At 37.5% G+C, this 14646-nt stretch overlaps 1 protein-coding gene across 2 annotated transcripts; it reads left to right on the top strand.

Annotated features, from left to right (window-relative positions):
• Positions 1-867: 867 nt before the first annotated feature.
• On the top strand, positions 868-4217 carry LOC128196541 (uncharacterized). 2 transcript variants are annotated; one of them, XM_052877859.1, is made up of 3 exons: positions 868-2059; positions 2668-2875; positions 3824-4217. In XM_052877859.1, exons 1-3 carry the CDS (start codon positions 1877-1879, stop codon positions 3874-3876), a joined length of 444 nt encoding a protein of 147 aa, XP_052733819.1. In that variant the 5' UTR covers positions 868-1876; the 3' UTR covers positions 3877-4217. The 2 variants fall into 2 exon arrangements, with proteins under 2 accessions (XP_052733819.1, XP_052733820.1); XM_052877860.1 differs by having other exon boundaries at positions 869-2059; positions 2686-2875.
• Positions 4218-14646: the final 10429 nt, after the last annotated feature.

The raw sequence follows: 14646 nt of genomic DNA, 5'->3' as shown, positions 1-14646 counted from the left end.
CAAAGGTGCCTTGTTATTCATAGTGTTGGCACACACCTGTATCCCATTAGCTATGACCTGGCGAATATTAATGCTCATCCCTCTAAGCACACAGTACAAAAGAAGTGCCCTGCTAACAGTAATATCTGAGACATGTGAGCATGGCTAGATGTTAGCATGAGAAAATGCCATCCAGTACTTTGCTAGAGGAGTTAGATCAGCTCTCCTTATGTTCACAACTGCACTATTCCTGTTTCTCTGAAAGTGCCCTCCAGGCACACATAACACACTAATAACTCCCTAAATTTGCATTCTTTTAGGTGTTTAGGAGTCTAGGCTAGCTTGTTTTTCTTTTTAATTGTTTAGAATTAGGCTAGTTTTAGGTTTTTTCTTTAAAATTGTAGTTAAAAATAGGTTTTTAGGAGTATTTTTTTAGCCTTTGTTAATAAATAGGAAATTAGTATTTTTTGGAAAATATTTTAATAAAAATCCTTTTCCTTATTTTTGCTTAAATAGGTTTTAATTTTTGCCCTCTTTCACTTTAATTGCTAATTGCTCTTTTTGTTCATACTTGAATTGAAATTCCAGGATTGGGCCTCTACATTGAAAGATTGGGCTGATTAAATTGCATTTGTTTTCTCTACAAGGTTGAATCTGTGAGGAGTAGATTGGGCTGCTATGCAATGGAATTGGCGCTGCTGCCACGTTTGGAGAATTGGCTGATATGCTGGAACTGGGCCGCTGTTGTTGGGTTGGGCTCCAATTAGTAGAACGCAGTGTTTCAGTGAGCAAAGGGTTGCAATTTGCTTTGGGGTCTCTCTCGAGCATATCATTTTGAGAGAAGCACTCCCTCGAGCTAGGTTTGGCAAGAATGAAAGAGGAAGAGGAGCCAGGGCTTTACGCAAGAAGAAATGAGAAGATGAAGTAAGCTCGAGTTACTTCCCAGTGCACGTGTGAGCGCTTAAATAGGTTGAAGTTGATCGGAGGGCACTACAGGAAAGAGCGTAATTACCGACGGGAATGTACCGACGGCCTTTAGGCCTTCTGTAAAGTGTTGGTCACATAATATACTGAAGGCATGTAGGCCTTCGCTAATGTCAGCGATTAGAAATTTGGTTTTTTTTGCTCCGAATTCCCCAATTTCAGAATTCCCTCGTCTCCCCTTCCCTCGTCTCTTCAATTTCAGAAATCCCTCTCTCCCCTTCCCTGGTCTGTTCGTCATTACCGTAAGCCGAAGTTGGTCACCCTAAGCCATTGTCGTGTTGTTAACGCGGAGGTGGGTTCGTTGGTGGCTATTACTTTGGAGGGTGGTGACTCGTGGAAGTTGGCGTTTGCGTTAGGGGTGGTGGCGGTCAGTCGGTTCGACACTGCGGTTTGACGATGCGAGTTTAGTGGTGTGGATGTTGACGGAGGTTCGCTGCTGGGTGGCGCTCTTCCATTCCCTACTCTCTGTTCGAAGCGGTTCGTTGGTTTGAAGCGTGAGGTTGTCGCCCTAAGGCGGTTTGAAGTGGTTGCTGTTGCAGACGCTGACGACGGTTCGTTGGTGGCTGGTTTGTGGCTAGGGTTCGTGTTTTGGTCCTTGTGAGAGTTGCGACAGAGGTAGGGGTTGTTGGGGTTGGCGTGTCGAGGGCGTTGCAGTGAAGTGGTGTTGGACTGAAATTGACTGAAAGAGGAAGGTTATTGGGTTTGGCTCCAGCGATGCTGATTCAAATGACTAGAACAAGAAGATGGGCGAATCCAACGTTGGTAGTGAGAGTGTTGGTGCTGGTGGAGGGAGACCAAGGCTTGTTCTGCAACCTCGGTCTCTGTCGGTGTCCAATAAAAGGGGGGGATGGGAATGTGGGGAAACCTAAGGGGTTAGTCCATTAGGAGAAGCGATGCCAAGGGAACAAACCTGATGGGATTGCCTCAAGGATTGTATTTCTTGGTGAGGAATAAAAATCACTTTGATGAATTGAAGAAAGCTATGCTACCTGACTTTTTGTGGACCAAACCTGAGGGTTTCCCGGATGAGCTTCTACTGTATGAACTGCTCAGATCTGATTGTCGGCAGCTTGCGAAGCAACTTTCGTGCCACCAAGTATGTGGCAATTGGTGATTGCCTACATGTCTTTTGAATTTTGCATTGGTTTATGGAGTTTCTTAAAGTCTGTGAATTATGTTGTACATGATCAAATAGTTTTCTAGTTAGATTGTGAAATGAAACACAGTCAGTGAGGAGATGAGAGATGTGTTTATTAGGATGAACGTCAGGGTTTATGCTACTGTTTTTAATAGATAACTGTGTTAAATTTGGATTATGCTTTGAAGCAAGAATTATTATTTAAACACAGTTTATTTGGTTTGTATAAAGTAATAATATATCCATCCGCTTCACAATTATCACATATTGTCTGGTACTTTTGTCTCTACTGAATAAGTGAACAAAATGTTGTTTATTCCTAATAGCATCATAGTATGGGATTTGTGTATCTAGGTATCAAAGCTTTGACTTATTTCTGTGCTTTATTATCTTAACATCTACTGGTTGAGTTACAAAATTAGTTTAGCTTTTGATTGATTCTATATATTGATAAGTCTAATGTACAATGATATTATACCATTAATTGTGTAACACTAATACCAGTCTTATTTCTAACTAGAATCTGAACTGATACTCCACGAATATTGTATATCCTGTTTTACAAGTGTATCACGTTCTTGAAGGACATTGCAAGTGATGGTTGCTTCAGCCTTGCTATGTTGGCCCGTATGGAACCTACTTTGTGTGAAAAGAATGTCTGGATGTATCCACGATTATTTTGGGAAACTGAACTCCTTGGACAGGTGCTGTACCTTGAAGCACATGCTATTGGAATCTCAGAAACCGGAATTGGTTGCTTCTTTGAAGACCCTGGTATGATTCGTTGTTCACCACTGCTTTGAGAACTTATATGGTTTGCTTTCAGGATTATGTTATTGGTAGTTTCATTTGGATGAAGCAAAAGCCATATTAATTCGTATAAGTTACAATTTTAATTGGAAATTACAAGGGCTTATGTGTTATGTAGAGTTTATGAATGTTTTGGGTGATTTGATTGAAATGAATTGGATGATGTTCTGAAAACTATGGCCTTATATAAGTGCTATTGGATGCATCTCTGTTCCGGAATCTAAAAGCCTTGGATTAAATGCAATTGGAAGAACAATACTTCTTTTTCCCATGATTTGAAAAGTCCACACATCTTTTCACTTTTGATCAATTATTGATGTGGTTGAACGTTTATCTTAATTGCTTTTTTGCATGAATAATTGGAAGCATTGTACCGTAAATATCAATTCCAACTGTAATTGATTTGATTGGCATGGTTATAGATAGATGTACATGATTCATAGGTCAAAATTAACCTGTGAAATACTAAATGAGTTGATTTATATAAATGAAGTTTGAAGAAATTTATTTGCTTAAATTTCTATAAAAATAGATTTATTCAAGAAGAAGTATATTAATAAATTAAGTAATAAATTAAGATGTTTGGCCTATTATCGAGAAAAGACTTATTCATATATTAATGGAAAGATATTTATAGTGCATCATTAATCTTATTTTTAAAAGTTGACTTTAAATCGTATGGAATATTGAACTTTTTTTACTTTATTAAAGTAAAAGTAACTGAATCTTATAATAAATATGAAAAACGAAATTGATTGGTTGCATATGCTTCTCTTGTGTATCATTTCAAGTTGGCTTTATATTCTTTTATTGCTATTTTTTCCAATAAATCTGATTGATTAAAATATTAGTGAATATAATATTTAAGTTAATTAGATTTTTCCAGTAAGACCGAGTTTGATTGTTGCACAGATAAAGAGATGAGATATGGAACAGAGCAAGATTTGTGTCTTTGGGTGCTGTGAGCAGTGATTTAGTTGAAGAGAGTGTGGAAGGTGATGACCTAAGGAGCAGAATCTTGAGGCTAAGGCTCCCCAAGCGAAGCGCCACAAACATTCTTCAGAAATGGGTCCTTCAAGGGAATCCTGTTACGCTCTCTCAACTTCGAGATATTTCCAAAGAGCTTCGAAGATCACAAGGGAAAGTAGTGCAATTGTTGTTTGTTTTGTCATATCATGCAATATGTATCAGATTCGTTTGGTTAATTGTAGGTGTAGTGCATTAGGAATTCAATTTTGTACGTTGCTATTATTCGGTCAAATTGACCTGTCTGCTTAAGCTGGTCGGTGAACTTGTTCTAGTGCATTCACAAATTGTGTTTGTTTTAATTGGATAAGTGCAGATTTTTCAGAGAAATAAATGAGCTGTTATAGTGAATTGGAATTTGCCTTGTGATAAATGAGCTGTTATAGAGAAATAAATGAGCTGTTATGTGATACTGTCTTTCGGTAATTACCGAAGGCTTCTGTCCTTCGGTAATTACCGAAGGCTTCTGCCCTTCGGTAATTACCGAAGGCTTCTGCCCTTCGGTAATTACCGAGGGCCATAGGCCGTCGGTAATGGTTAGCGACAACATGTTTACCGACGGTCTAATAGCCGTCGCTAATCCCTCGGTAAATTGTCATTATCGACGGCTTTTGGATGTTACCGAAGGATTCTGGCCTTCGGTAATGTCCTCCTTTTTTGTAGTGGGGCTTGGAGAGGATGAGAAGAGGAGGCCGTCCGATGGAAAGCCCGAAGCGTCCAAGCTGCCAAGGTTCTCTTTCATTTTCCTTCTGTTTTCTGACCCTATATAAAGGGATGTAAATAGCTTTTGAGTGTGTGTGAAGGGTGGAGGGTGACAGACTCCACTCACGAGACATGGAGATCGCGAGAGCGAGAGTGAGAGACAACTTTTACATTCTTTAGTTTCATAGAGTAGAGAGTGGCGGGTGACAGACCCTGCGTTCTAGGTTTATCGCTTTCATAGGCTAGGGTTTATCGCGCTTTTCTTCGATTCTAGATTTCATTGAGTTGCGAGGGTGACAGGCCGTGATTTTCGGTGATTTCTAGTATCATGTACTTTTATCTTCAAAGTTTAATGCAATTCTGATTCCTTTTAAAGATTCTTTTGATTTGTTGATAATAGTTTAGGTTTTATTACTTGATTTCATTAGCTGTTTGTGATGTGTTGAATTGCTAGTTTAGTTTACCTTATATATTTAGCATTGCATTATAGTATAGAATAGGTTTGGTTTTATTGTTGCTAGTTTTGATTGAATGTGAAAATAAAATTGTTTGATGATTAGGTTTATGTACATTGGTTTGGTGAATGAGTGCAATTGTGACTTTTTCATCCAAATCAATTTGCACTTTTCTATGATTGTGAATTTTGTGTATGTCTTTAGCTCTACTCTTTAATTCCTTTACATTTGTTGAATGATTTGTATGTTGATTTTAATTTAGGTAGTGATCTCTTGTTATTTTGAATGTTTCATTTTAAATAAAGTTTTGCTTCTGTTTACTATTAGTTTAGGTAGATCATACTAGTTTAGTTTTAGATTCTGTATCTGTTTTAGGTAGTTTAGAATACTAATTTTTTTTTATTTCATTTCAGTTCATTTTAATTTTCTTTCTATCTTTTAAACAAATTTTGTTTTTAGTTTCATTTCTTTGTCCCCACCTAGTTCGTAGTTTAGATAGTAAATAAATAACAAAAGATCTGACTCTACATTTTGAAACTTAACAAATTGAGTCCTTGGATTGATATTCTAGTCATCCCTATACTACATTAGTGGGGACCAGATTTTGTTCTGATTTTAGGCGACAAAAATCAGTTTAACACACACTCTCCACATCACCAAAATATGCTCCTTCTTCCATATTTAGAGCAAACTGACACTGCTCACCAGCCCATTCAGTATTTAGAAACTTATTAATAGAGTCAGGGTCATACCGAATAGCGTGTCCTCTAACATAGCTCAAATAATCCTTAGCAGGATAGTCACCCAACCTCCTTGCGTTGGTGTAGAACTCTTTCACCACTGCTATGTTAGCTGGTGCAGGATAAGTGGCTAGCCTCCCCCAATTCCTGTTCTCCAGTTGTTCTCCAAACTGTGGAGCAAAATTAGGTATCAATCTAGCCTTTCTTTCCATTAATAGCCTCCTATCTTGGACAACATTGAAGTGGCGTTCATGCTTGTGGGAAAGGAACTTGCTGGAATAGGGCTGCTCTGGTTCCTTCTCCTAACTCTTGGATGCCATGGTCTTGATTCTCTTGCGCGATGAGGAGATCATCCCTACATCAAACACAATTCACAAAACCACAAGATACATCTTTAAGCATTAGTAAACCACAAACAACTCCCTAAAACCATTCCTATCACCGCTAAGGGAAAACAGAACCCCTCAACGCAACTTGTGCAGCAAACCAGCAAGCAAAACAACACAAAAACATGCTTCTGCAGGAATCACACTCAGGGGAAATTTCCGCTGAGCAGCGATTTTGCAGATTTTTCAAAATCTTGGAAAAATGATCCTAATCTCCACCCACATGCCTTCTTCCTAGTTCCAGACCCAAATCAAGCATTTTATCGGTCCAAACAGTGATTAATTCATCTAATCATGCATAAAAAACAAAATCCTTCAAGAATCATGCTTAGACAACCATGTTCAAACCAATTCACGCTTTCAAAAACCCTAGAATGTAAAATGCTTGTACTTAGTTGGGTGGAGATGTTGAATATGCTTAGAATGCCCAAGAATGTGCAAAAATCAGCCCCTAACAGCAATGCTCTCACTCAACCCCAAACTTAGATGGAAACTTGGTGCAAAAGTTGTTGAAAGAGAGATTTTGTAAAGGGGGAAGAAGGGAAAAGTGGAGAGAACTCTTTGGAGAGTGCTTGAGAGTGTGTGGAAAGAGGGAGATCTGAAAGTGGCAGCCAAGACACGCCCTAGGGTATAAAAATGACCTAGTGTGCCAAATACCCCTGAGCCCAATTAAAACAAACCCAATCAACAAAACTATCACGTTCACGCTCAGCGGTAATTACCGCTGAGCGGAATTTGCGGCACTAATTCTTCTTCTTGCCAATGCCTCTCACTTGCCCAATGCATTTAATCTCTCACAACACTCAAACATTCAATCCCTATAATGCAACTAGAGCAAAATCCAATCAAACAAATAAAGATAAATTCAATCAACTGGGTTGCCTCCCAGGTAGCGCTTGTTTAACATCACGAGCCTGACCCAAAATCCTCCAGCCTCCTTCAGTAGATGCAAATCTTTCTTACCAACACCCATCAATAGGTGTAAACAAACATAGTATCCTTCAGTAGATACTCTTCCACCTAACATTCATCAGTAGATGTGTAAACCCTGTAACAAACTTATAAAAAAAATACCAAAAGTTAAAAATTACATCACCAAACCAAAAATTAAAAGTTCTTAAATCACTGGGTTGCCTCCCAGCAAGCGCTTTTTTAACGTCACTAGCTTGACCCAATAAAGCTCAAGTTCCTTCTTCTTCTTTTTTTCTTCTTTTTGCTAAACTTCTTCAAGAATTTGATAAAATCAGGAACCTGTTTCAATGTCTCAATCATAGGAATTTTAATCTCCAATTTCTTGAAGAATTCCCTAAAGCGCTCAAATTCCTTCTCCTTCCTATGATACTTCTTTGGATGAGGAAGGGGTTTTTAATATGATTCTTTCTTTTTTCCTTTCGTCCTTTTTTTATTTTCTCTCTCACTTTCTTTTTTCCTTCTCTTTTTCCACTCACTTTCTTAATCTTCACACATATTTTCTCTCTTTTCTCTCTCAACCACTTGCCTTTCTTTTTCTACATCTTTATCTTTTTCACTCAACTCTTCTTTTTCTTTTCTCTTTATCTTTTTCTCATCTAAAGTCTTCTCATTTCCAATGATAATGACTTGACATTCCTCCCTAGGGTTAACAAAATAAAAATCAAGTCAAAGCTAATCAATAATCACACAAATAGACTAGTTAAACCACGAGTCCCCGACAACGGCACCAAAAACTTGTTAACACTTCGGCATGTGTACCGAATCGTATCAAGTAATAATAAAATGGTAAGACCAAGTATCGTCTCCCAAAGGACTTACAGCCTACACAAATATGTGATTTATTGATTAAATTAGACTTGTTAACGAAAACATTGTTGTTGAATTACGAAAATTAAACACGAATGCAAGGTTTTGATCAATGGAATTGAAAGATGCAAAAACGGTTGATGTAGAATATGAATGATTATGTTGTTGGGGTTTCCCGACTCATCCTATCCACTCTCATGTATTCAAGAATTCATTTTTCTTCATTAATGTTAATGTCACTTTCTAATTTACCTTAAGCCTGATGTCTCGGTGAATAAAGCCTACTCCTAATTACTAGTTTACAATGTCTTGTCTCCCTAGCAATTATTCATGCATTACATTCGCACAGAAGCTTAAAGGAAATCAATCCTCCTCTCCCTATGTCACTAGTGTAGCGAAGGGAAACAACCGCGGTTGTTTTCGTACATACGTCGCGGTTTTAGAACCGTGGCATATACAGGCAAGGTAAAAAGTCTGGGATTTTAGCCCACGCTTACAACCGCGGTAATAATCTAGGGATATGACAACGGTTCTTTCTTGAACCGCGACAAAAACCCCCTTTTTTTTAAAAAAGAAAAATTTCGTGTAACCGTTGGCCGCGGTTCCAACCGTGATAATAACCTGGGGATATGACAGCGGTTCCTACTGGAACCGCGGCCAAAACCTTTTTTTTTTAATTTTCGTCTAACCTTTCTACCTCGGTTTTGGCCACAACCGCGGCCTATTCTCTTGCAATGTTTTTTAATAGCAGGTCTGTTTTTGTGATATCTACTATCACAAAAGCAGTCCTGCATATCAAGCAATATCATAACAACACAGATTCAACAGATTCAACACAATAGTCAATATTTACATCACATAATGTACAAAGTCTAATAACTATAAATCAACATGTTCTAATGTATTTTAAATCTAATAACTATGAACTATATTATATAATCTAACTAAATGATTTGCAATTGCTTTCCTCAGGAATGTAAGTGGCTTCTTAAGAATTGAAGTAAGAGTCTTGAATCTCTCCACAAGACAATTGTTATTAATTAGTGTATATGAATTCCAAATGTTGGAGAAAATCAAAATTCATTAAATTTAAATATTATTGTTTCCCAGCCTCTTGTGATATGGGCACGAATAATGTGAGCCATCCAATACATTACATAGTATCCACACTCATATGCATATGAAGTCTGACGAGAAGAACTCCCAAAATAGTCTTGAATGCCTACTCCAGTTCCAACAGCACGCACACGTCCAGGGTGCTCAGGTCGTCCAATTGCAGTGGTAAGAATATCCTGGCGACCCTCTGGAGTGAATTGACCTTGGGAGTTCTGCTCAACGAAGGAGTCCTGTAACATAACAAAACATCATTATTCTTAAAAAAGTCCAAGGTAGTATGTATAATGAAATTATTATTATTTTAGGAATAATGATAACTTACAATTCTTTCAGATATTTCTCGTGCAATGTTAGAAGAGTAGGCACCCGATGATTTTAAACGATCCAACTTCCATTTCTCATGCTGACAATCGTGTCAACTTAGTTGAACCGACATACAAAGGTGTTTATGCATCAATCGATATCGTATCATACACATGAGCTTTGGCAAAAAATTTTGTGCCAACATCGCGGATCATGTCCTCTAATTTGTCTTCATTCGGTTGATCTTCTTCCATGGTGGAATCAATAACATTTACAGTTTGGGAGTCAGTCAGAAAGTGTATTTCTTCGCCGTGCCATATCCATGTTGTATAGCATCTTAGGAAACCATCACAGATAAGATGTTCTCTAATTTGGGTTGCGTTCAACTTTCTCGCATTCAAACAGTTCACACAAGGACATCTAAACTTCACTTCATCATCACTTCTACCCTCATTACGTTGCGCAAATTGTATAAATTCCTTTACCCCTCTCTCGTACTCAGCACTAATGCGTGGTAAATTAATTCAATTTCGATCCACACGTAAATATTCTACAAAATTACAATCATACAATTATACAATATATTCAACATACAATCAATTCAATCATACAATCAAACAATTAATAAACATTCAAATTATCAATTCAAACATTTAGTCATACATAATTATTCATATTCAACATACAAAAAATTAAAAATTAACAAAATGAAAATTAATAAACAGAATAATACAATCATACAATCAAACAACTAATAAGCATTCAAATTATCAATTCAAACATTCAATCATACATAAATATTCATATTCAACCTACAAAAATTAAAAATTAACAAAATAAAAATTAATAAACAAAATAATACGAACCTGAGAGCGTGAAAAACCACACAATGATGGAGAAAATGGAACAACCCGCGGTCTGAAACGGAACAAATTTCAAAGAAAAAACACAATACCTACAATAAAATACAATAAAACGTAAGTTTGATAAACCGAATCAATAAAAAAACGTATCAAACCAACCCAAAAACAAAAAAAAAACGAAAAAACTCCGGCGACCAAATCCAAATTTGATTGGATACAAACATAGGTGATGAAAAATGAGGAAGGAAGTCCTTCTACAGTGACGACGACGATGCAACGGAGGTGTAAGGAAGAAGGGATAAAGTGGCGGCGGCAGAGAGAGATCGCGTTGGAGAAGACGAACTATTCATGCTTTTTCGAATTTTAACCCTGTAGAGGGGCTACTACCACGGTTCACTAGAAAACCGCGGTAAAAACTTTTAAATTGATATGAAATGGCAATTTTGAAAATTTTTGTACACTTTATGTCGCGATTCTCCGCCCAACCGAGGCCTATTCTCTTAAATATTTAAAATTTATTCAGATCAGGGAATAGATCGCGGTTCCCCAAACAACCGAGGCCTATTCCCTGACAGTCTGACTCCTGCAGGGACAATAGGCCGCGGTTCCCCTCAGAACTGCGGCCTATTCCCTGACTCCAAATTTATTTCAGGACTGACTTGACGGGAATGTCAGAAATTTGTAGGGGAATAGGCCGCGGTTACCCTCAAAACCGCGGTCTATTCCCCTACAAATTTATTTCAAGACTGACTTGGCGGGAATGTCAGAAATTTGTAGGGAGAATAGGTCACGGTTCCCCTAAGAATCACAGTCTATTCCCCTGCAAATTTATTTCAAGACTGACTTGGCGGGAATGTCAGAAATTTGCAGGGAGAATAGGCCACGGTTCCCCTCAGAACCGCGGCCTATACTGTCGATATAATTTCAAAAATGCCACCGCACAATATTATGCTGCGGTTTCTAGTGAACCGATGCATAATGTGCGCGGTAATAGATCAATTTTTTACTAGTGTGTCTAGCCAATATTGCTCTTGGGAGAGTTTCTTCAGTTTTAGATTTATCTATATGTGTCCATATAAATAACATCAATGATCATGCAATTTAATGAGTTAAACAAAGCATGCAAAAGAGCATAGAAGAAAAACCCTAACAATTAATGAAAGAAAACATATAGATTAAAGAACCAATTCAATACATGAGAGTTTCAAAGGATTACATCGGTTCCCCAACAACAATGAAAGTTTAGTTCACCATGGACATGGTGAAACTAGATGAAAAACAATGAAAGAATGAAAGATAAAACCCTAGAAGTTGAAGAATAGAGCTTGAGCATCCAAAATTCTCCTCCAAGGGATGAAGAAAGTGTGATTTCGCCTCTTTCTGTCCAAAGATACTAACCCTAATTTGACTAAAACCTTATATAGTTTCCTAAAAATTACAGAAAATAGGCCCAAGCCCAAACAAATAGCGCTCAGCGACACTTTTGCCACTCAACGGTAAGTGCGGGTCTTCACAATTAACGCTCAGTTGTAGTTTTGGCCCTCAACGGTGACTGCGGGACTTTAGAATGCCGCTCAGCGAGAGAATTGATCTCAACGGTGACTATGGCTCTTCCTTTGTGCACTTTTACTCCCTTTCCTGAGTCCAGCTCCTTACTACTTCAACTTCTTTCATCTAATTCATCTTAATTCCTGCAAAAAACAAGGAAAACTAAGCATAAAACCCATCCAACTCTCTTATTTCCAAAACATAAGCAAAAGCATGATTCCAAACTAGTTTCTAAGTCATAAAGGTTGTCTTTAAGGTCAAAATTAAGTATAAAAATAATAGTTTTTCAACTGTTATCATTAACCAACCGAGATAAGTGATCAGCAATTACATTTTCACTTCCTTTCTTGTCACGAATTTCCACATCAAATTCTTGTAACAAGAGTACCCATCTAATGAATCGCGACTTGGAATCCGGCTTGGTTATCAAGTACTTTATAGCTGCATGATCTATGTAGATGATCACTTTAGACCCAATGAGATAAGGTCTAAATTTCGCCAAGGCATATACAATAGCAAGAAATTTTTTTTCTGTGGTGGCATAATTCAATTGGGTTTTATTAAAGACCTTGCTTGCATAATAAATAGTGTGAAATACCTTCTCTCTTCTCTGGCCAAGAACAACTCCTATAGCATAATTGTTGGCATCACACATCAGCTCAAAATCTCGGTTCCAATCAGGAGCAACAATTACTGAAGCAAAAATCAATTTTTTCTTAAAAACATCCAACAAACAATTCCTTCTGTTACCATAAAGTGACATTTTTTCCAATTGAGAACAAGATTGGATTGGGTGCATCTTTTAAGTACAACATCCAGGTTAGCCAAACACTCATGAAAGGCATGCCAAACAGTGAAAAATCATCCATAAAGACTTCAATGCATTTTTCTATCAAGTTTGCAAAGATTGCCTGGAAACACCTCTGAAAAGTAACTAGAGCATTACATAACCCAAACAACATTTTTCTCTAAGAAAAAACTCCAAATGGGAAAGTGAAAGTCGTCTTTTCTTGGTCTTTTGGATCCACCACAATTTGATTATATCTAGAGTATCCATCCAGAAAACAATAGAAAGCCTGACCTGTCAATCTCTCCAGCATCTTATCCATGAAAGGAAGGGGAAAGTGATCCTTTCTAGTAGCATTGTTCAACTTTCTGTAGTTAATACACATCCTCCATCCAGTAACAGTCCTTGTAGGTATGAGTTCATTTTTTTCATTATAAATAACTGTCATCCCACCTTTCTTTTGTACCACCTATACTGGGCTTACCCATGCACTGTCAGAAATAGGGTAAATAATGCCAGCCTCAAGTAACTTTAGCATTTCTTTTCTCACCTTCTCCTTCATCACTGGATTTAACCTTCTCTATGGTTGAGCAACTGGTTTGTAATCATTCTCCATAAATATTCTGTGCATGCAATATGTTGGACTGATGCCTTTGAGATCTGAGATTGACCATCCAATAGCTCCTTTGTTGGCTTTTAGTATCTCAGCCAACTTTTCTTCTTCTTTGGGAGAAAGAGAATTGCTGATGATAACTGGTTTATTCCCAACTTCTTCTAAGAACACATACTTCAAGTGTGGTGGTAACATCTTTAGCTTCAATTTGCTTTCCTTGACTTTTTTTTCTGTGTTGATTTCTTCCATCTTATGCAAAGGGACTTCTTTCGACTCCCTCAAATCATCTAGGCATTCATCAATCAATTCTTCTTCTTTCTCATTTAATTCTTCACAAGGGTCAACTAGTATCTCCTCCAACAGAAAAGTATCAGTTGCTTTCTTTTCTTGTATCATGCAAATTTCATCAAGAACGTCAAGATGGAAACACTCCTTGTCATCTTTTGGGTGAGACATGGCTTCAAAAACATCAAAGTTTACTTCTTCATCTTGCACTCTCACCTCCAGTTTGCCATTTTTCACATCAATCAAAACTCTTGCAGTCTTCATGAAAGGTCTCCTAAGAATGAGAGGTACATTCACATCCTCTTCCATCTCCATGATAACAAAGTCCACAGGAAAAAGAAATTTGTCTACCTTCACAAGCACATCTTCAGCTACTCCATAAGGATACTTCAGAGATCTATCTGCTTGTGGAAGGGTCATCCGGGTAGGCTTGATTTCCAAACCTTCAATCTTTTCAAACATGGAGAGCGGCATGAGATTGATACTGGCTCCCAAATCAATAAGTGCCTTTCCAATAGAGATATTCCTTATAGTGCAAGGAATGGTGAAGCTTCGTAGATCTTTCAACTTGGGAGGTAGAAGCTTTTATATGATAGCACTGCAGTTTCCTTGAACTTCAATGGTTTTCTCTTCAATGTACTTCTTTTTCTTAGTGAGGAGCTCCTTCAAAAATTTGGTATATGAAGGCATTTGTTGCAAAGCTTCGGAGAAGGGTATACTAATCTCCAATTTCATGAAGATCTCCATGAAGCGCTCAAATTATTTTTCTTTTTCCTTCTTAGAATAATTCTTTGGGTAAGGAAGGGGTTTTTCATATAATTCTATCTTTTTTCTCTCATCTTCTTCCTCTCTTTTTTTCTTCTCTTCTCTCTCTTTTTCTTTTCTCTCACTCTCTTCTTTTTCTTTCTCATCTTCATCTTTGTCTTTTTCACTCTCTTTTTCTTTTCTCTCTATTTTTCTCTCATCTAAAACTTTGCCACTTCTAGTAACAACAACTTTGCATTCCTCTCTAGAATTAACCTTCATGTTACTCCAAAGATCATCCAACATCTGGATTATGTGACAAAGTTGTTTCTCTATCCTTCTGAATGATGTTTGATTGCTTTTATGATGAGAATCAAACACATGCATT

The sequence above is a fragment of the Vigna angularis genome, chromosome 5 (assembly GCF_016808095.1).
Source record: "Vigna angularis cultivar LongXiaoDou No.4 chromosome 5, ASM1680809v1, whole genome shotgun sequence".
NCBI classification, from domain to species: domain Eukaryota; kingdom Viridiplantae; phylum Streptophyta; class Magnoliopsida; order Fabales; family Fabaceae; genus Vigna; species Vigna angularis.
Note: the sequence above shows the minus strand (reverse complement) of the source record. Positions and strands in the feature narration are given on the sequence as shown.

What these genes read in the sequence shown, in the direction of transcription:
- LOC128196541 (XM_052877859.1), top strand. Translation starts at nt 1,877, where the DNA reads ATGGGATTGCCTCAAGGATTGTATTTCTTGGTGAGGAATAAAAATCAC. An exon ending in AGCAACTTTCGTGCCACCAA is followed by an intron (nt 2,060 to 2,667) that starts GTATGTGGCAAT and finishes CTGTTTTACAAG; the next exon opens with TGTATCACGTTCTTGAAGGA. An exon ending in TTGCTTCTTTGAAGACCCTG is followed by an intron (nt 2,876 to 3,823) that starts GTATGATTCGTT and finishes ATTGTTGCACAG; the next exon opens with ATAAAGAGATGAGATATGGA.